The sequence below is a fragment of the Ambystoma mexicanum genome, chromosome 10 (assembly GCF_040938575.1).
Source record: "Ambystoma mexicanum isolate Mex_15411 chromosome 10, UKY_AmexF1_1, whole genome shotgun sequence".
NCBI classification, from domain to species: domain Eukaryota; kingdom Metazoa; phylum Chordata; class Amphibia; order Caudata; family Ambystomatidae; genus Ambystoma; species Ambystoma mexicanum.
In genome coordinates, this window is record NC_090932.1 from 1,143,080,316 (window position 1) to 1,143,101,257 (window position 20,942).

A 20,942-nucleotide genomic window follows, 5' to 3' on the forward strand; every position below is an offset into this window, starting at 1 on the left:
TCCAACCCTGATCATATGAGTTTCTGTTTTCCTTACAATTGATTATATGTTCAAGTTACAAACTTGAAATTGCCAAATGGTTCCTGTATAATTTTGTTGTATGTAATAGTGTGAGGGACAGACATTTTTCAGACACTAGGTCATCTGCCTTTACTCTTGGTTTTGTTGGGTTAGGGAAAGATAGGCGTTTGTCTTACCCTTTATTATTTCAATAAATGGCAACTTGTGAGAAAACTCCATCTATGTGTCTGTCTTCCATGTCTGACTTCTCCCAACCAACTGTGGAAAAAATGTAAACTCCTCATATCTAAAGAGAAGCCTGGGACAACATGACCTGCCCAATCCAAAACTTGCCGAATGCTACCATAACATCTTCACCATTCAACGCAAATCTGGTCAGAAGATACCATGGCTGTGCGTACAACAACCTAACCCACAATCCCAAAGCTGGTAAGAGGACCAATGGTAAGGCAAGGAAGTCATGACTCATTCGTAATTGGTCAGAGATCACAATGGCCAGCTAGACCAGGGTCAATCCCAATCACAAGTGGAAAGCTGCTCAGTCATAACCGTAGCTTGGGTGACTGGGTATCACCAAGGTTAGACCTGAAGCCATTTCACCAGCACAAAGGTGGTCATTGTTTACGGCTAGGAATGCTGTTCCTGGTACGCATGGGGCACTGTGGAAAGAGGCGTTTGGTCACAGACACACAAACTAAGATTGGTGGCACCTACCTGGCAGACTCGACAACCACCGCAAACTCGTAGGTGCAAAGGAGCTATGTGGCATAATGGCTCAGGTCCTTGATGGAGAGCAGATCAAGTGCCATGTTTTTCTGCCATGGACATAGCACAGCACTTTTCTATTTCCTTCAATATTGAAAGGATTGTAGGTAAAGCCACGCCAATGATTTGGCATCAAACAAGTATTTCATCAATCCGCTAAAAAACCACAGTCATCTGGGAGAAAACATTCTGTACAGAAGGAAGGAAGACGCCAAAGTGATGCATTGCCACAAACTGCTTCATGTTATGTCAGAAATGCACAGAAAGAATAACTTCCTTGGATTCTAGTTCTTCCTGTGTTGTGGTGCACATTGTTTTCAGGAGTGTCCCCGTCACACTAGCTCTGCCCGGCGAGCCGGTTTACGAATGGGTTAATAAAAAGAGGGGTAAACGCACCTTTTCAGGCTAAAGGTGTACATCACTCAGGCTCCCGAGAGCAGTCAAACCTCTGCCTACCTACTACCCGACAGTTACCAATGCTAGTCCAGGGACCTTTGAGGTCACATCAGGTGAAAGGTAAACAAAAATCTGAAGACTGAGACAACCACAATAACGGTCTCAAAGTGACTAGAAATTCGAATCAATACCTAGCATTTGACAATGTAAGACAGCACACCCAACGGTAACACATTTCAAGGTTTGCTATGAGCACTAAACAAAACAGTATATGACAATGTCTAGAAGCAGGGTCTGAAAACTTTGGCGGGCCAGCTGTTTTGAATTACAATTTATCCGTCTCATCATGGACTATTCTGGCCAGGGCTGGTGGGAGTTGCAGTTCAAAACATCCGGAGAGACAAAGGTTGTATACTCCTGGTCTAGGGAATTGGAGTTCTGGCCGCAGACTTCCCATCCATCCTGAAAAAGAGTGTTAACAATGAACCCGCTCCCTCAATTTTAGTAAAATTCTTTCTGACACAAAACATGTTATTAGCGGCTAGTTTAATTTTAGACAATGTTTCAACTTTGTACATCCTACAATGCAACCTAGACCATTCTACACATAGCCAGCTTGTATAAACTTCCCAAGTTGAGTCCTTACCAAGTTTTGGGAAGACGATACGATACTCTGTGCCACACTGGGGACAGTTTACACTACCAGTGCTGCTGCCCTTCTGCTTCTCATCAAGCCAGCGCTGCAGGCATGACTGATGGATCCATTTGGTGGAGCCACTGCAGCGGCAAGGACTCACCCACTCAGCGGTACGGTCTTCACTCTCCATGGCGAAGCACACCCAGCAGTGCCTAGAAAAAAGAAGAATACAATATTATACCCCCATTAAATGGCACCTTAATGGGCTAGGACAGACCAACAAGTAGGAGCCACCAAAATCAACTAGCTCTATATATAACCTGCATGTAACCCCCAACTGCAGGAGGGACAAGCCATCAAAAAGGCACGGTGCCTACCATTTGTAATATCGCCTTCATACCACTGCTGAAGTGTCCCTAAACTCTCTCTGGCAACTCGTCCACCATCCCCCGCTCAGAGCATTGCTCCCATACTGATCCTTACACAACATGGAGCCCCCTTTCTCTGGTTCGAGGCATAGCCAATTTCAGAGTAAGCCCATACCTCCAGATCCCAAAACTCAGCCCATCTAATGAAAGCCCCACAAATTCCCTTGCTTCCTATGGCTCGGACTAAACCGCACAGATCATCAACCAGCAGTCGTCAACCCCTCCCCCACCCTGGCAACTTTGAACTTATACCCGCTTCCCTTCACCGCAAGCCTCAGAGCCCTTACTCCACCAACTTCAAAACACAGCTTAACCGCACGAGTGCCCTTCAACTGATTCAGCACTGAACACCCTCTCCACTTATTGCAGTCTCAGAGCCCTCGCACATATTCTGGGCAGAGTACAACCACAATGATGTTTCAATCTGTGTGCCTTTACGATCCAACCCAACTGAGGCTGGATTCACTCCTCCACCTATACCCTGCCCCACCCTTTTCACACCTAATATGGTTTCCTTTTCCACTCTCTGTTCACCTCCCCTCACATGAACCCTTCTGTGGCAGCACTTTTGCATATCCATAGGACCTCCTTCTGCCAGCTCCCTTATAGACATTGCCGAGGGTGACGAGGGGACCCAGGAATGGATAACCCCAATATTTAATTAGGTGGCACCCAGTCATCTTGCCTGCCAAAGGTACTGAGAATTCCAGATATTAAGTGTCTTAATGCTGCAGCCCATGCTGAACTTTACAAACCTGAATGAAAAAAGTGAAATCTGTGAAGCGGCCCCTTTACATTATGGGGGACATATGCAGCCAATTGTTTTACTTATGTGCTTTTTTTGCTGAATAGTAATGTGGAAGCACTGCATTTTTGACCAAGTCAATCCTCTTCTATGAAATTGTTGTAGCGGACCAGGAAGGAGGAGGAGTCTGATGCACAGTGGACATTTAAGGTATTTTTATTCAAATAATAAAGAAAATGCAAAATTTGCCCTATTGATATTGGTATATTCCTTCCCTAACCAAACTAACTAAGGGTGCTCGTCCGTCATCAAAAGTCCAAAGCAAAATGTCATCTGTCCAAAACCTATTTCTATCTGGCCCTATCGTGAGAACTACCGTGAGACAGCTAATAACTTAACACTGCCAGAATCTACAGCTTCTAGCACCTTCCCTTTAGCCGGACTACTTGGGCTTTTTTCAGGGTTTTCCAAATGTGGAAAGTTCTGTTCACTCCTTCAATGGGGAAAAAAAGTCAATACAGGACATCTGAGTTTTTGTAGTGTCCCTTATGAGTTTCTGCAGCTCCTGATACATACTTAGAGATGTAGTCTCCAGGAGCCTGTGACATCTGTCAATAGTCTTGTGACACTTCCTTTGGCAGTGGTGTTTTACTCTTCCTGCTTTCAGTTTAAGTCCTTTAGAATCGTTACAATTTCCTCTGTCTTGGCTGAGGTGTTCTACACCCTTTTCACTGCTTTGGTGCCCCAAATCCTGGGGTCTCGCACAGGTTTTCCCTTGAAGTCTCCTAGATTCCTGGAACTGGCATTCAGGCTCAATTCAAAGGGTTTCTTTCTCACAGTCTCTTACAAAGGAATGCCCGTGCTCAGTAATGACGACACTTGACAACTTTCTTGGCGTCTCCCAGGACCTCTGTTTGTACTTTCCCTATGTTTCACAATTAACATTGCAGTTTCTCTTGCACATAGTCCCCTTTCCTCCACCTTTCCTCATCCACCCTTGTACCTTCACTTGCCATGGTTGGATTCACCAGGTCTGGCTTCAGAACATGGCAGCTTCGCCTTCTCCATCTTTCCGCTTTCTTGTGTCGGTTGCAGAGTAGCTCTCGGCGTCTTGTTATTTCTGGGTGTTTGGCACAGATCTGCCGATGGGAGAATTCCTTTTTATTTTGGTTTTGCTGTTGTTGATTCGGCCCCAGGCCCTCCACGGCTTTCCCATGATCACGCCACCAAGAGGGATGGTCTCTGGGACTCCATCCGCACAGTGGTTTCCCCGACTGTTCGCTACGCTGGACCACCCGCGTTCTCTCGTGCACAAACAGGATACCGCTGGCTCTGAGGTGCCACTCTACTATACCCTTTGTAGATGTTCTGTCAGGGGTCAGCAATACGAGGCAGACAACTTTTAGATGATTGTTCAAAACAGGGCATTTCATTACATTTTAAAAGTTATCAAATGCCTCACTATCACTACTCGACGAGGATTTAACAATCTACCAAAACTAAAGGGAAACACTAACACAGGACGTCTGGCCCTCACACTTAAAACATCAATGACCGTCCGTCCCAGGTTATTCTGGGCTCTTTCTCCATCCCCACCTCCATCTCCACCTGCGGTGGCCCACAGGGTTTAGGACGGTTTTCCGAGAAAAAAAAATGGTCGCAATGACCAAAAAAGTTCTAAAAATGCTACCACCAAAGGTTCGAACACCAAAAGGTTTGAACTTTTGGTGGTAGCATTGTAAAAACAAAAAACAGGGGCTGCGGCGGTGTCCCCCGCATCGCCCCACTCACTATACTTTATGGTATAGTGAGCGGGGGACACCCTTGCAGCCTTCCGTTTAAAAAAAAAAAAAAGAAAAAGAAGAAAAGAAAAAAGGACCCTGCAGTGCCGGTTCCCGATCACGGAAGTGAAAGGGAACTGGCGCTGCAGGCAATCAGCATGAAGATGAAGGTAAGTGGGGTTTGTTTATGTTGGGGGTGTGGGTGGTGGTGTGCTGAGGGTGTAGGTGGGGAGGTGTTATGGGTGTGTTGTGTGTGAGGGTGTGAGAATGTATGTGTGTTGAGAAAGGTGCAACCTTTTGGTAGTTCGTACCTTTCTCATGCAAACGTTTTGCCCGCAGTACTTTCAGCCGCGGGCAAATCACTTGGATTCCTCCCACAGGGCTCCAACCTTTCTCCCTGGTTATTTAACAACAAACTTGCTCCGCTTGCACACCTCATTTCCACCTTGTCCCCCAGCTTCCAGTGTTATGCAGATGACTTCTTCTTCAAACTTCAAAGGCACAAAACACACCCTGGACGTTGCTGCCCAGGTGCCCAATGCCGCACTCCTAACGGATAGTATCCCAGGTCAGTTAGCTCAACTAGTGCGAGAAAGAAGACTCAACTGAGTCAATTATCCACAATAGTTGAGGCGATAAAGTTGCAATTTTCGTGGCGAGTACCATGTCAAGGTGCTTCACAATTTAACAAAATCTTATAATCATTCAAGTATCCACTTCTTTCAATATATCCTGTCTGTCTGCTAGAGTAGAGAAAGGAAAACAACCAGACTAACTCAAGGCAGGTTCAACAGAAAGCTTCAAATGTTTATATTTAAATGGCTCTGTGCGTTGCACTGTTAATTTCCACAGTGCAGTGTGTAGACAGTAAAGAATAGTAAAAAAATTGTCACAAGGCAGCGATTCAAAAAACAACAATGGTACAGTTTGAGCTGTAAAAGATCGTGTAAACCAAAATAAGGTCAATCCAATGGGTGTTACAGGTTGTATCACAATTACATCATTGATGATAATCCATCTTCAGGACTGGATGTGCTCATGTTTCAAAATATATTCAAAGTGTAGTCTCTGGGTGGGTCCTAAAAAAATATATAAATAAACTCATCAATTGGTGTTGTATATAATATTCCAGGATAAAACTGGAAGATATAATAACCTAATGGGTCCAGAAAGCAGGGCTCATGAGGTATTATCGGGTCTGGAGTGAGTATCCTAACCGCCAGACCGAAGGTAAGTGGTGGCAGGATGCAGGTCCCTAGAAGGAATCTGCAAGAGAATGCAAAGCCCCCTGTCATGGCAGGTAGAGGACCTGTTGTAAACAAGTTACTGTGTTCAGAATGGTGTACTGGCGAATTGCTCACAAATATGGGGTAGAGGTACAAAAGGTCCCTGAAATTCTAACATAATGGAGAAAAATTGAACGCAATTCCGTAGTTTAAAACATATCTCTAGTGTACAAAAATGATCGTAGCTATTGTATATAGGACACGGTATCATGTCTGTGACAGAGATCGTAACCGGCTGGCTAAAATGCACTTACTTGTTTACTGCATGGAGAATGAATCCACAAGCGTCCCGTCACCAAGACGGGTCACTCGCAAATGATCACTGATAAAGTGGTCGTTACGGACGCCACGCAGGCACGTAAGCGCAGCGGGCGCCATGTTGGTGTGGGCATGTAGCCGGTCGGGATGTACGGAACGCAATGTTGCGAGCGAGGCCGCAAAAATACTGCATATTCCACACACAGGCGAGTTGCGCCTGTCAATGTAATGATAACGATCCTGAAGAGACCATGCCGGATCCAGAGGATCAAAGTAAATGGAAAAGGGGGGTGGGAGGGTGGGGTAAGAGAACAGTGAATTGTAGATATGGGCTGTCGTGTTTAAAAATTGTTAGGGGGCAGTAGGGGGGGCATCATAGTACAAGATAGACTGTGGGGCGTCCCACCTCCTGCAAGGTAAGTGAGACCCAGGGTGAGGAGCAAGCAATCAAGTCAGCTCCCATCCCTAAGTGGGTCAAAACATTAAAATACACTGTAGGGTGTGTACATGTGTGGTGACTGACCAATTGGCGCGAGTCATGGGTACTCGAACATATCGCTGTTTAGAACCTGTCTAAACAGCTATTATGCTGACGGTCCCTAAGCCGTTCACATTCTGTAGGAACAAACATATTCATGAATGACAAGTATACACAAATGCATATTTGTGTATTAACATACTCCAGATTGTGGATAATCAACTTTGGTGGACAAGTCCAGCATATTTGTTCGAACTGTACAGTGTCACCTTTGTTTGCCAAATTCTGTTTCCACACCTGCAGCATCATAGAAAGCACATCAGATCAAATTCACAATTCATATCACGGGGAGTAAAACAGTCTAACAAATCGATCCATATGATTTCTCTCTGAAGCAGTTTCTTATGGATGTCACCCCCTCTAGGGCCAACCTTCACGTGTTCTAAAATTAAGCATTTCAATTGGGCTATCGAGTGCCTGGATTCCATAAAGTGCACCGGTACAGGGGATTTGAGACTCTTTGTCCTTATATTGGACTCTGTCCATCTGAGTTTGGCCTTTCTCATTGTGATGCCTACATAGTAGAATCCACAAGGGTATTTTAGGGCATATACTACATTAGTGGAATCACAAGTACAAGAGTGTTTTAATGAGAGAGGCTTTCCAGTATGTGGATGTGAGATTGTGTTGCCAGGTAAAATGTTACTACAATGTTGGCAATTATAGCAGGCTTGTGTCCCCTTGAATGTTTTAGTCGTAGTTTGATCTTTTGATGTTTCGGCTCTGATAAGGCTACTTCTCAGGGCTTTACTATTTCTGTAGGCGAAGGTTGGAAGTTGTTGAAAGAGTGGTTGAGTTTGAGGGTCCAACTGGAGCATCGGCCAGTTCTTTTGAATAATGTCCCTAATTTTCTTACTTTGGGCTGAGTATGTTGTTACATAGACCAAACGGTCATCCTTTGATTGGTTTTTCGAAATTAGCAAAGTATCTCGCTGGATGATGGATACTTTTTGTTCAATGCCAGTAATCACATCCGGAATTATACCCTCTGTTTCTGAATTTTTGGCACAATGTGGCAGATTGTCTTACATATTCGGTATCTTCAGAGGTGTTTCTACGATAGCGCAGGAACTGGCTCAGTGGAACGCTGTCTATTGTTCGATGGGGATGAAAGCTTGTAGCCAATAACAAACTGTTTCTATCAGTGGCTTTTGTGAATATCCTGCTCTCAAGGTTCTCATCTTTGACATAGACCTCCACATCAAGGAAATGAATCTTCAATTTAGTCGGGAGTGTAGTAAACTTAATGTGCGGGTGCATAGCATTCATCATTACGAAAAAGTTGTTGAGTTCGACTTCGGGGCCAGACCAAATGCCGAAAATGACGTCAATGTATCTGACAAAGAGGGTCAGATGGTGTGTCCACCTCGGGGATGTAGGGACATTTTCTGATTCCAAATAGTACATGTAGGTGTTTGTATAATCTGGTGCCATTGTGGCACCCATGCTGGTCCCTGAGAGTTGCAAGTAAAAATTGTCCTGGAATCTGAAGAAGTTGTTAATCAGTACTATTTTGAGCAGTGTTAGGACAAAACAGTTTATCACCTTGGCAATTATCCGACCTGAGCAAAAGCCATTCAATGGCCTCCAGTCCGGCCTTGTGTGCAATGGTGGTATACAGAGATGTAACATCGATAGTAAAGAGTGTATCCCTTTGGCTCACAAAAGTAATTTCCTTTCATTTTTTCAAAAAGTGCGTAGTGTCTTTGATATACGTCTCTGTTTCTTGTATCAGTGGTTGTAAAATCTGGCCCAGATATTTAGCAAGTGGTTCCAGTAAACTGTCAGTAGCTGCTATGATGGGACGCCCAGGTGGGTCAACAAGTCTCTTATGAATTTTGGGCAGAATGTACATAACCGGTATGATGGGATGGGGGGTATCTAGAAATCTCAGTTTTTTTCTCTCATTTCTGCTTCATCAAGAGTTTCTTTAATGAGGGTTCTCACTTGTTCTGTTGGATTGTAAACAATGTGCTGGTAAGTCTCGAGATCACCAAGTTGTCGTTCGACTTCCGCTATGTACATATTCTTGTCCATCAGGACGAGTGCTACACCTTGGTCAGCTGGTTTGAAAATAATTTTGTTGTTGTCTAGCAGATTTTTAAGTGTCCGACGTTCAGCTGCTGTGAAATTACCACGACTCTTGGACTTGTATTGTAGTTTCTTAAATTGATCAAGTACTGTTTTTTCAAAAACTACCAATACATGGTTGTTGATAGGGGGATTGAATGTACTTTTCGGTGTCATTTCTAGGAATTCTGAGGGTTCTTTGATGTATTCCTCCTCTCCGAGAGAGTCAAAAAAGACTTTGAGTTTCAGTTTTCTCATCAATTTAAAAAAAACTATTTTTTCCCTGAGGAGGTTGGTATTGTATTGTGGTACAAAGGAGATGCCCTTGCGTAGAACTTTTAACTCTAGTTTAGAGAGTTGATACAATGAGATGTTAACTCCTATGTCCTTTTCCCCGTTTGTTTCTTCCTCTCTGATTTTTTTCTTCCCTTGTCCTCGTCTGGTCGGTCTTTTTCTAAAAAAGGAGCTGTACTAAATGAGCTTCCTCCAGCCGCACCGGTGGACGGGGCTTCTGTTGCTGGATCCGCAGGTGTCTCTAGTTCCGCACTTGATGCCTCCGATGATGACGCGTCTGTGTTTTGTGGTCCAGTTCTTGGAGTACGTGGTTGATATGGCCTGGGTGGCCGTTGTCCGTAATACTCTTGCCAGGTGTATACTATGTCAAGCTTATAATCTTGTGTGTCTCATCTAAGCTTCCTTATCTTCTTAGTTTCTAATTCCTGTTTATATTTGGCTAGCTTCTCATTGGAATCTTCCAGAATGTTTTTAAGTTGGTCCGCGGTTAAGTTTTTGCTCAGATTGCTTTTAATGTTCTCAATTTCCTCGTCAAGTGTAGTTAGATTGTTAGATAATTCCTCGATCGTTAGGAGGTCGAGGTCAAGAGAACACTTGTTCAGGATCTCACTTATTTACGAAGTCAGGATTTTCTTTGCAGAGAGTGGGCTCCAAGTTCACTCCTAGGCCTCGTGGAATCCTCTGGGCTTTGTAATAATGTGACAGTGTGGTTGCATGTAACTTGAGATTGATCTCTCTCCGTATTTTCCACTCTAACTGTTTCAAAAGGGCTTCTGGTTTATCTTCAAACTTCCCTCTGACCCTCTCCTCACTGCCTCCATCATTCCTGACTGCGTATCTGCCATCCAGTCCTGGTGCACTACCAATGATCTCTGCCTCAACACCAGCAAGACTGAGATCCTTCCTATTGGGACTCCCGCTCCCTCTTTCTTCCCCTCAGTCTCGACATCTTCTATGGGCTCTCCCTTTCTCCTTCATCTGATGCCACAAAACCTGGAGTTATCTTCGACTCTCTTTCCTTCCTCCCTCACATCCAGGACCTTGCCAAGAAAGCCCACTTTCAACTACACCTCCTCAAAGGAATTCTTCCTTTTCTTCACTTTCCCCCAGAAGCTCAATGTCTCTAGAGCTTTGGTTCTCTCTAGGCTACAATACTGCAATAGCATTTTCCTTAATCTACCCTCTTATTCTCCAAGACCCCTCCAGCTAATCCAGAATGGGGCTCTGAGACTTATCCTTGGTCTCAAGCCCAGGGATCGCATCTCTCCAGCCCTGAAAATCTCTCCACTGGCTCCCGGTTGCTGCAAGGATCAAATTCAAATCCCTCTGCATCACTCTTAAGGCTGTCTGGGGCCAGGAACCACCCTGTCTACAAATGGCTGTCACTAAATACTCTCCTTTTAGATCTTTACGCTCTTCTGGCACCAACTCTGTGTGTCAAGCGCTTTGCTCAACAGCGAGCTGGGGGCCGATCTCTTTCCTCGCCAGGCTCCCTCCCATGGAAAAGCCTCCCCTTTCCTCTTCATCTTGAGCCGGATCTCCTCAAATCCGGAAGCTCCTCAAGACCTTCCCCTTTTCACCTCTTCCTTCCCTTCCTCCCTCCTCTGCTAAACCCCTCAGTTGCTGAGATTGCTGACCAGGGCCCTTATGTGTCCTCCTGGGTCCTGGTGTCCCACACCCAACCGCCTTCAGCCCCCGCCCACTCCCAGCACTTGCCTCGGCACACACTGGCCTATGCCACCAAAGGTCTGCATTTATTTATTGGCAGCTGACCACTTAGCAACTGCTCACTCCCTAGCACTTCCCTCCTGTACACCTAGCACTTACCACCACACTACCTCATCCCTTCTCTCTCTCTCTGCAGTTGCACGTTCGGAATGCTCACAAGGGCTAGTAGGTCCGCCTCCATCTTTCATCGTTTACTTGCTTTCATTTCCTTGTCCCCTCCCTGCTGCCCTGTGGTCTCTTTGAAACACTATTTACTTGATGTATAAGCGCCTTACAAATGCACAATAAAATAAAATAAATACACAAAGAAAATATATGGCAATTCAAATATCAATATTTACAGTTTCTTGATAACCTCTTATTAGCCTGGGTGATCTCCCTTCCCCAGGATTCAAGGTAAACTCAGCTCCAATGTTCAACAAAAAGAAACAAGGAAATCCATATAGGTAGTATAGTCTCAATTCAGTTCTTGATGTTTCTATTTCAAGTGAAGGTTTCATTAACCAAAGTTACAACAACAACAAAGCTTTTCTTCTCTGTGAAATAAGGACTTTCAACTTCCTCAAGATAGCATCAATGTTATTCCTAGCCACAATGCTTTGCCACCACTTCCAGTTATCCAAGAAGACTTCCCACAGTTCAAAAGAAATGCAACTTCTGTAAACGTTAGTGAGACACAGTTCTTGGTTAACACTTAGTAGTATGTTTCTCTTGATAAGATTAGAAATCACAGTAGGTATCTTTGTCAGGGTGACTTCACAGCACCTCTACTTCCACAAGGGTTCAACATGAGGGCATGTTCCTTTGCCTCATAGTTCCCCACTTCACTTGCGCTACTGAAGTCTTGAATCTACTGACAACCAAAGACACTACTACAGTTTCAGTACTTTTTAACTTCAAACATGTTTTGGTTCTGACAGAATTCAGTTTCAGGTACTTCAACACCTTCAAATAGGCAAGGCACTCTTCCTCTGAATATACATTTTCAAAGGGGCAGCCTATTTGCCCTGGTCTGCAACCCACAACAACCTAGAATAGCCTTTGCAACACACTTCTTTCTTCCATCTACAGTCTTTGGCAATGTAGGTTGTATCCGAATCAAAAAGAATATTTCTAAGTAGCAATTTCCTTTCCCCAACTTTGCCTTTGTCGCTTTGCCAACTGATAGCCAGAATAATTACTCAGAAGCTTTGGTGCCACTCCCTTGGCTTCAGGTAATGCTTGCACACTTGTATCTTGGGCAATGTTTAAGTTCTATTAGGCTCACAGTATTGTTTAAAATGCTTTCTGGCTTTGGGAAAGGCTGCTTCCAGTCTCAATAGGGGAATAATAAATATTGGATTGGGCAATGCTTGCTCTCTCCAACTTCAAATACAATGGTTTAACACTTGACATTTCTTTAGAAGCAATTGTAGTCTGCGTGAATAATAATTCAGAGTTCACTCTTCCTTTGAAAAAACGTAATTAGGCACTTGCAACCACTTCTTCATAGTTTTTACAAGGTTTAAAGGTTTAACAAATGCTTTTACATTGAGAGTGAAATAGAATTACTCGATCACACGCAAGTGCTACATTTCAAGGGTCCCACTGTTATAGAATGAACAAACAACTTTGCATCTCTTCTACTCTTATGCAAGTGCTTTTTAAGCTGGATACCTTTGCCAGCAGTGCTTGGGCAAGGAATCAGAATGCCAGGTTTAACTCACAGGCTTCTGTTTTCCTTTCTCCGCATGCTGCACGACTTCTGGCTTCAGTTGAGACCACATCCCTCCTCGCTGAAAGTGTCTCCGGTCCAGCCACTCAATTAAGGAGCCCCTTTCGCTCACGAGACACCCGGCTTCACGACTGGGTCACCAACACGCTTATCGCTGTGCAATCTCTGCAATTCGGTTCACATGGGGAAAAACAGCCTTCCTGCACACCTTCCGTTGCGCAACCTCTGCACACCAGAGTCTGGGGGAATAAGATTGTCACAGGATAAGCAGGTGAAATCTGCTACAGCAGGATCCCAGCGTTCCTTGTGTTCTCCCACTTCTGCCTGGACTGCCAACACACTATTGTCTTCCTTCTATCTCTGCTACTACTGCACGCATTCCAGTCACAGTTACAGCTCCTTTTAAACTGCCTGCACCTCAGGGGGCCTTTTATGCCTCTCGTGTTCCTTCAGGTGTGGGCTATTAGGCTTAATTGCCTGACTACTACCAGTACGGCTTGACTCTTCAGCCCTCTTCATTGTCCCAGTACTTACGGGATTATGGGACCTCTAGTCCCAAACAACAAAATCAGTTCTTTCAAATAATTTCTTAGTTCTAAGGGTAGATTTATTTCCCATAGAATTATTTAAGGGTAAACAATTCGAATGCATTGTTAGAGTAAGACAGTTTATTTATGGCAACATTTCTACATTCCTTTCCATTATGCCTTTGGGATTAGGAAGGATTTTTATTCTGAACTACCTTACATGGTCTTTCTGTTATTAAGGCCTATTCAGGTTTAAAGGCATTTGCATTCAGAGCCCCACATCTGATATGTGGTTTAGATACATCATAATGACAATAGGTCATTACCTGTTTGGGTAATTTTAAAAAGAATCTACATTTTAAAAGGACAAATACTGTGTCTCATCCCACAGGATTTCCTCTGCCGTTTCCTGGCCACTTGGGAGGAGACTTTAGGCAGGGGATTTGTGAGGGATCCGTAGGATTCATTACAGTACCTACATCTGAGGGCTTCCCCTGCATATGGTTGGTTCTCTCTCTTTCCATGATTTGTTCATTCCTTTTACATACTGGTTCATGTGCAAAGGCGAATTTCATTTCTCTTCAGGTTTCGTCATCTGTCCATCATTACCTGAAGCCAATTGAAAGGAAACCACATTAGTGATTGTTGAAAGCAGTTGTATATACGCAGATAAGGTTGGTAGCATAGGGAGTTCCTTGTGGTAAAGGAAGACCTTGTCCACTAGAGGGGATTCACTCCCAGTGAGATCCCACTTGCCTCAACCCCTAGGGAGGGTCTTGCTGAGCGAGCTCACCTCCCTAGCCTCAAAGGAGGTGGCACCCCCTTGGGGAGAAGATTCCTCACATAGTTCATAAAGAGCATTTCTTCCTCCTCATATTTGATATTTCAGAACAAAGAACACCACAGGAACTTGTTCAATCAGTCCACTCTGCTTGATGGACTTGTGATAATTTTTAAGATATCGGTTCTCTTTTGTGTTCCAACCGGGTATGAGATAACATCATACTTACTTTGAATAATGATATACATATTCATAGTGATTTAGCATTTGAGCTGTGTGCGGTCCAAGTCAGCTTTATATAACAAAACCGTATTAATTTAGGTTTTTAGAAATCTACCACAAAGCATTGAGCGTTGGTGTAAAACTAAATTCGGGATGAGATTAGGTCTCCTGGCTAAATGGAAAACCCAAAACACAGCTTCCCCACTTGATCAAATTGTGCAACCTCGGGCAAATAATTTTACCTCACTTTGCCTCATTACTGTTATCTGCCAAACCAGAGATCATCTAGAAGTGTTCAGTTCACAGTGCAGGCTACTCAAAAAAGCTTCACTCGCATATGGTTTCTATACTGCAGCAGTAATCCATGAAAGTTATGTTGATTGATTAAAAAGAACTTTGCTCTCCAGCCAGACAATCTGAAATGGCTGTAGGCAGAGAGACAAGAAGGGAAAACTAAAATAAAACCCATTTGAAATGATACTTCATACCAAATGTCTCCTGCTTCTTAGTTCTGTGGATAAGAGGCATTATTATTCCTCACTTGAATGGGACATAATGTACCAACCGGAGAAGGAATAACAGGCTAAAGTGGTCAATGCAGGACTTATGCGAGTGAAGGTTGCACACAGGTATTCAAGGGGAGTGCTTTGCTAGTTATCTTATTGGCAGGGGAAGAGATGCTTCCGCACAGTGTGCATTTCCCTCCCTAATTGGTTTCACCCTCATCAATTAATTTGCCACTGCTAAAAGTATGTGCTCAGAGTACATATAGCTCTTCAATGTATGTTTCTCTCCTTGGTTTGTACGTCTATACACGTCCATGCTTGCTGTGAAGGTCCCCGTTCTAAATGTTACTGCACAAAGTATATGTTCCTCCGTACTGTATATGTCCCTGCTCTTTGTATATGTCCAATCTGAATGTGTTTCTTATCCTCAACGTGCATGTCCCTGATCAATTTATACGCCACTTAACAAGGTACATGTTATGTTGGTTGTTTGTAAAGCGCTTGCCCTGGTTGTCAGATCTTCTCACAGCACTAAAGAGAAGAAGGGGGTGAAAATAATACAGAGAGAACACAGCAGTGCAACTGTTAGCGACAGTGCCTCAAAGTCTGTGCTTTCCCAAATTAGTACCACTGGGGGCATAAACGGGGGACTCAAGACACTGTCAAGTGAGGGTGGTGTAAGGAATCACGAGTAGGACTCGGACACAGTGGCATTGGGGTAATTATTAAAGACTTTTATTGATCAAATTAAAGAGGGTTGGGTAAATCCTACCTATTCTTAACTCTAGTAGGGGTTTCCCTGTCTCAACAAAACTAAGGAACGTCCATCTCAGAATATCCAAAACAACAAGTTCCCTGTCCTGTGTCCAACATCCTAACCTGACCCTCACACACTAAGCTCAATATACCTCAATATAGCAGCTCCTTTCCAAAGTTCCAAAGTGTAAAAGCACCCAACAAAGTTCTACTTACCTGTTTTAACTGTTAACTGTTTACCAGTTTCTTTCATGCATTTTACCATTCAGGCAGACTTCCCTAAGAAAATTAAGGCTAAAAGGTTTCAGGGCTCTCTTAGCAGAAACTTTAAACAGCTCACTCCAGAAAGAATAGAACCCTTGTTGAATCCTTCTATTAATTTTACACCCTATGACACCATTACAGGTATGTCTAATATTCTTGTATCAAACTTTGAGGTTATCACTAAATCTCTGGACCCCCTCAAAAGGAGGAGAGCGAGGGAGGGGACGAGAAATAAACCTTTGTTTTCGTCAGAACTGAAGAAGAAACAAAAATCCTCCACTATGAAACTTTTCTATAGTTGGAATTCAAGTCCATCTCCTTTTGCCCTGGCCAAATACAAAAGCGCAGCCAACAACCATAAAATGGCTATTGTGGAAGAGAAGAAATATTCCCGCAACGCCAGGATTTCTAATGCACAATCAGAGGTTAAAGAACTCTTTAAAATACTTAAAGAACAGGAGATTATTAGCTCCTCTAATATGGATAAAGTTGTTAAGGACGCATCTGGTGTCAGGACATCCAGGATGCCATGTCGGATAAATTGAAGGCCATCAGAGCTGATATAGCTTGCAGGAAAAAAAGAGCTTCCGACAATGTCTAATAATGCGGGGACTGATTCTTTCATAAGAAGCTACTCCAGTCCTCAATTTTATTCCTCCACCATCTCTGAAGATGAGTTGTCAGTCATTGTGAATCGACTCAGTGACCTCTTGCAAGGGTGATCCATGCTCAGCTTTAATAATTAAATCTTGCCCGCCTGCTCTGTTGACCGCCATTTGCAAGTTTGTCAATGCCTCACTCACAGAAGGTTTTGTGCCCATGGATCTTAAAAAAGCCTGGGTTACTCCTATTCTTTAAAAAACCAGAGGTTCCTTTCAACTACAGGCCCATTATAAACACGCCATTTTTATAAAAATCCTTGGCGGTACGAGCAGATTGCCCAACACCTCAATAATATCCCTGTGCTTAATCCCAGCAAATCAGGTTTCAGAGTCGGATACAGCAATGAAACAGCACTGCTGGAACTCAAATCCAGGCTACTGGAGCTGATGGACAAGGGCCTCGCCTCGGTGTTGATGCTCTTGGACCGGTCTGCTACCTTCGACCTGGTCGACCATACCATTCCGGTCACCAGGTTGGAGGCAGTAGCTAATTTCTCCCCGGTTGCAGTTCACTGGATCGCCTCCTTTTTTTTTAATTTAACAACCGAGAAAGCAGAGTGTTTTCTGGGAAAGTGGAGGCTCCCCTGATCCCCACTGAATTTGGTGACTCAAGATATACGATTTCTCTCTTCATCTCCTTTTGGGTTATACCATTCCACAATGTAAAGGGGCATGACCCATCCCTTGAGATTTTCCACATTCCACAATTCAAAGGTTCTAGGATTATGCCTCTACACCTGGGCTTTCTTAGCTTTGACAGTTCACAGATTTCACAATTCACAGCTTCCAGTGTTATGCTTCTTCCCCTGAACTTTCGTAGCTTTTCCACAGTTTACAGGTTTCACATTTCACAATTCACGGGCTCAGGGGATATGCTTCATCCTCAGAGTTTTCTTGACTTCCCCGCAGCAAAAAGGGGAGGGAGACTCCCTTACCCTAGATGCCACACATTTGGGAAAACTGCTTTCCCAGTTTTCCAAGTTTAGCCATCTTGATTGGTTGCAGGTCCCAGACTTGCTGTATGCCTGGTTTACTCTGCTGCCAGGGCTTTCTTAATTGATTCACTATTTGGGTGCGGGCCAAGATTTGCACTTCTCATCAGTAATCACCTTCTCTTTTATATAGTTCCAAGATTCTTTAATTATACTTTTCATATATTGGGTCAGCGATCCCTCTTCATTCATCTTAGTCTCTTTGCTGAATCACCCCGATATCCCAGCTCCCTTGTTTGGGCTTACAGGTTCATCAACGGAATGTGGCATCTGCCATGAAGCACCCCAGCATCCCAATCTCGCTCTCTCGGCTGACGGGTTTCCGTCGGCTGCTTCTGCCTCCTTTGCTTCTTACTGTTGTCACAGCGGCTTGCTTGCCGGCTGGGAGGGCGTCCCATCTGCTCTCCAGTTCCCGCTTTGCTTCCTTCACCTGGCAGTTCCTGCTGTCCATGGCACAAGAGCGGAAAAACCTCTGCTTCCATACTTCTCTGGACAGCACCTCCAGCAGCTTCTCCACTCTACACTGCAGCCTGCTCTCCCTTCAGTGTCCCGACATACGTCAGGAGAGGCAAGTCTCTCTTTCTTTCAAGATGAGGCGTTTTTAAACGTGCAGACACCTGTTAACCTTTTCCAACAACTAGAGCGCTGTGTTTGCTTTCCTTCGTTCTTCCAGTCCCCTTTCTCGTTTCACTGTTCTCAAGCAAAGGGGAATGTAAATACAGTTGGCGATTGGACATGACAGGAGTTTCTACACCCACACTACAGTATGCCATACAGGAATAGGAAGGCAAGTGGGCGTTACCAGAGGCTAAAGAAACAGTGAAATGACTCCATTGACCTAGCAAGTCTACTCGGCTTCCCCAAGGGCTGTCTTCCCTCATGCGGCCCTACCACAGATAACCACCCCAGATAGCCACCCCAAGGGTCAGAATCAGGTACCTTCTGCCTTCCCTTGCCACATGAGGGGAGATTTCCCCTGGTGAAGTTGTGACAATCTCGCTAGATTTGTCACAGTGGCGTTGGTATGTATTCCCTTATGAGAATAATGATTTTGACACTTTAAAAAAATGTGTACTGCGCTACAATGTCACCCGCAACCTCAAAGACCTCTATGAAGCGAACTTCCCTCCCCTGATGACAGTAATAGAAAAGGGCCTTAAGAGATGGGACCAACACACAATCTCATGGATGGGATGGCTTAACGTCATTAAGATGGTAATCCTACCCAAAATGTTGCACTTATTCCAAATGCTCCCCATCCACATACCTGACACATACTTCGTAACAACCAAATGCTCCCTACTACGCTTCTTATGCCAAACGAAAAGCCAAGAGTCCCCAGTGCACTGCTTCATCTCTGCAAGAACAGCGGAGGAGTCAGGTTCCCAGATAAACATCTGTACTACAAGGCCGCTCAATTGCGAATTCTGATCCCACACCTCAGACAAAGGATGGATTTACATTGGGGTGACCTAGACAATTACCACCTATGACCCTCAGCTGTAGAGAGTGGCTCTGGGTAGCCAGACCAAAATTACTCAAAAGAATATGAGAACACCCCATACTTGGTACCCTATGGAACGGATGGAAGCAAGGTAAGGAAATTAAAGGATTGCAACATGGCCATCCTCCTTAGGGCACCTATGGGTTCCAGGATTTCAAAATGCCATCCCAGACCCAGAACATTTCCAGACATGGTATGAAGCTGAGCTGGACAACTATGGAAGGGGGGGAATATTTCTTACTATACAAGAACTCGAAGAGGCGCTTGGTTTGGGCCCACTTCCAATCTTCCTCAAAGGGGTTATGACCAAAGAACACTGAAAAGACGAGTGACAAAGAGAGCTCACCCCATTCAAAAGAATTCTAGACACTGGCGCAGGCACCAGAGGCCTGATAGGTGCAATGTACACAGCCCTAGTAGAGGTAAGGTACTTCCCCAGCCAATATCTTAAAAGCAAAGTGGTAAACCGACTTGGGATGAGAAATACCCAGCACACCTGGCTCCAGATCTGCAAAAGAACTGCACAAACATCTGTTGCGTTCCAGTATAAACTCCATGGCATCAAACTCTTGTATTGCGTGCCAGTATAAACTCCATGGCATCAAAATCTTATACAGATGACAATACAACCAAGCAAGGCTTGCAAAAATTTAACAAGGTGCAAACCCATATTGCTGCCGCGGATGCGGAATGAATGCCAACTACTGGCACATGTGGTGGAACTGTTCAGCTGTTCAGGGATATTGGGAAAAAGTCCTCAGTTGGAGCAAAGAGCTAGAAGGCATAACCAGGGAGAAAGTCCTGCTACTAATTTTGTTTGGTCTAGAAGAACAAAATGATACAGTCATCAAGCTCCCAAAAATGATTCATGGTTTACTTTTAGCTGCCAGAGCATGCCTCACAACTTTCTGGAAAAGGAAATCCCTCCCCAGAAAACCTGAATGGATTAACGTAGCACAGAATCTATACCGAATGGACAGCCTGACTGCCGCCCTCCATGAGACCGCACCTCAGTTGATACAGCATGGACCGACTTTCGCATAAAGTATATTGATTAATAAAACGTGTGCAATAGCATCACTACACAATAGAACTCTATCGAACTCATAACGTTGTTCATGACACAGTTGAATGTAAGTGTACTAAGTACCTATACAATGATGAAGCTCCCCGTGGTTACTGTTCTTCATGGTGACGAATAACCGAACTCTGGGTGGTAAAAGTAAATGAGGGGGGTGGGAATTTTCGTGTTAGGAGGGGAATGTTTTACATAATGTGCCAACAAAATGCGTTCACACATGATCTTTAAATGTGCTCTTCACCAATTCCAATGTTGAACTGATTGTTTTCCATGTTTGATATGCACGTCAAAACTCAATAAAATTAAATTAAAAAAAAATAATAATAAAATGTGTGGTCCGTCTTTTCAAAATTACGAATGCAAGAGCCACCAAACCAAGGAACTGAGCGCAGGAGCATGATTTGCATCTATGGATTTCCACAATTACACCCAACATGGCATTGTCAGAATTATCACTGTTAGGGTAGGGGGCGCATTATATGTGCATCTCGCACATTTTTTGTGTTTGTAATTTTCACTTTTCATATCCTATGGGAGACACTTATTTGCAAACTATGCAAAGCACCTACCATGAAGTATGTCTGTATATTTAAGAAATTACCATCCATTTAAGCCGAGTGTAAATAGTGAACTTATCCATCTCCCTCGTGTGGCTAGTAACTATTCATCATCCAGTCTGCTGCAGTTTCTAGGTCCAGCTAAATTGAGTGTAGCAAGCTCTCTATAGAAAACAAGAGAGTGAATCACACTCCTTTTTAGCAAGCACATGTGAATAAATATCAGCAAAAATATTTAAGGGATTTTAATAACGTAATAAAAAATGCAGTGGAGTTAGCAGTGTTTTATTGCTGTCCCTGCACTCTGAGGAACTGATTTTTCCTGCCCCTTTAATGAGGCAGAGCCTCCTTACAACTAGCGCCGGGCGCGACGTGCCGGCGCAAAAGTGCAGCCTAATTGCAGCCTAGCTGCAGTCAGGTGCCGGGAAG

At 44.1% G+C, this 20,942-nt stretch overlaps 1 protein-coding gene across 2 annotated transcripts in view; it reads right to left on the minus strand.

Moving 5' to 3' along the window:
- Nucleotides 1-20,942, minus strand: part of LOC138492097 (E3 ubiquitin-protein ligase MARCHF5-like) — a 140,346-nt gene that overhangs the window by 59,914 nt on the left and 59,490 nt on the right. For both annotated transcript variants that reach the window (XM_069619063.1, XM_069619064.1), the window contains exon 2: nucleotides 1,829-2,031. In XM_069619063.1, coding sequence (XP_069475164.1) covers nucleotides 1,829-2,031 — 203 coding nt within the window. The remainder of the gene's footprint in view (nucleotides 1-1,828; nucleotides 2,032-20,942) is intronic.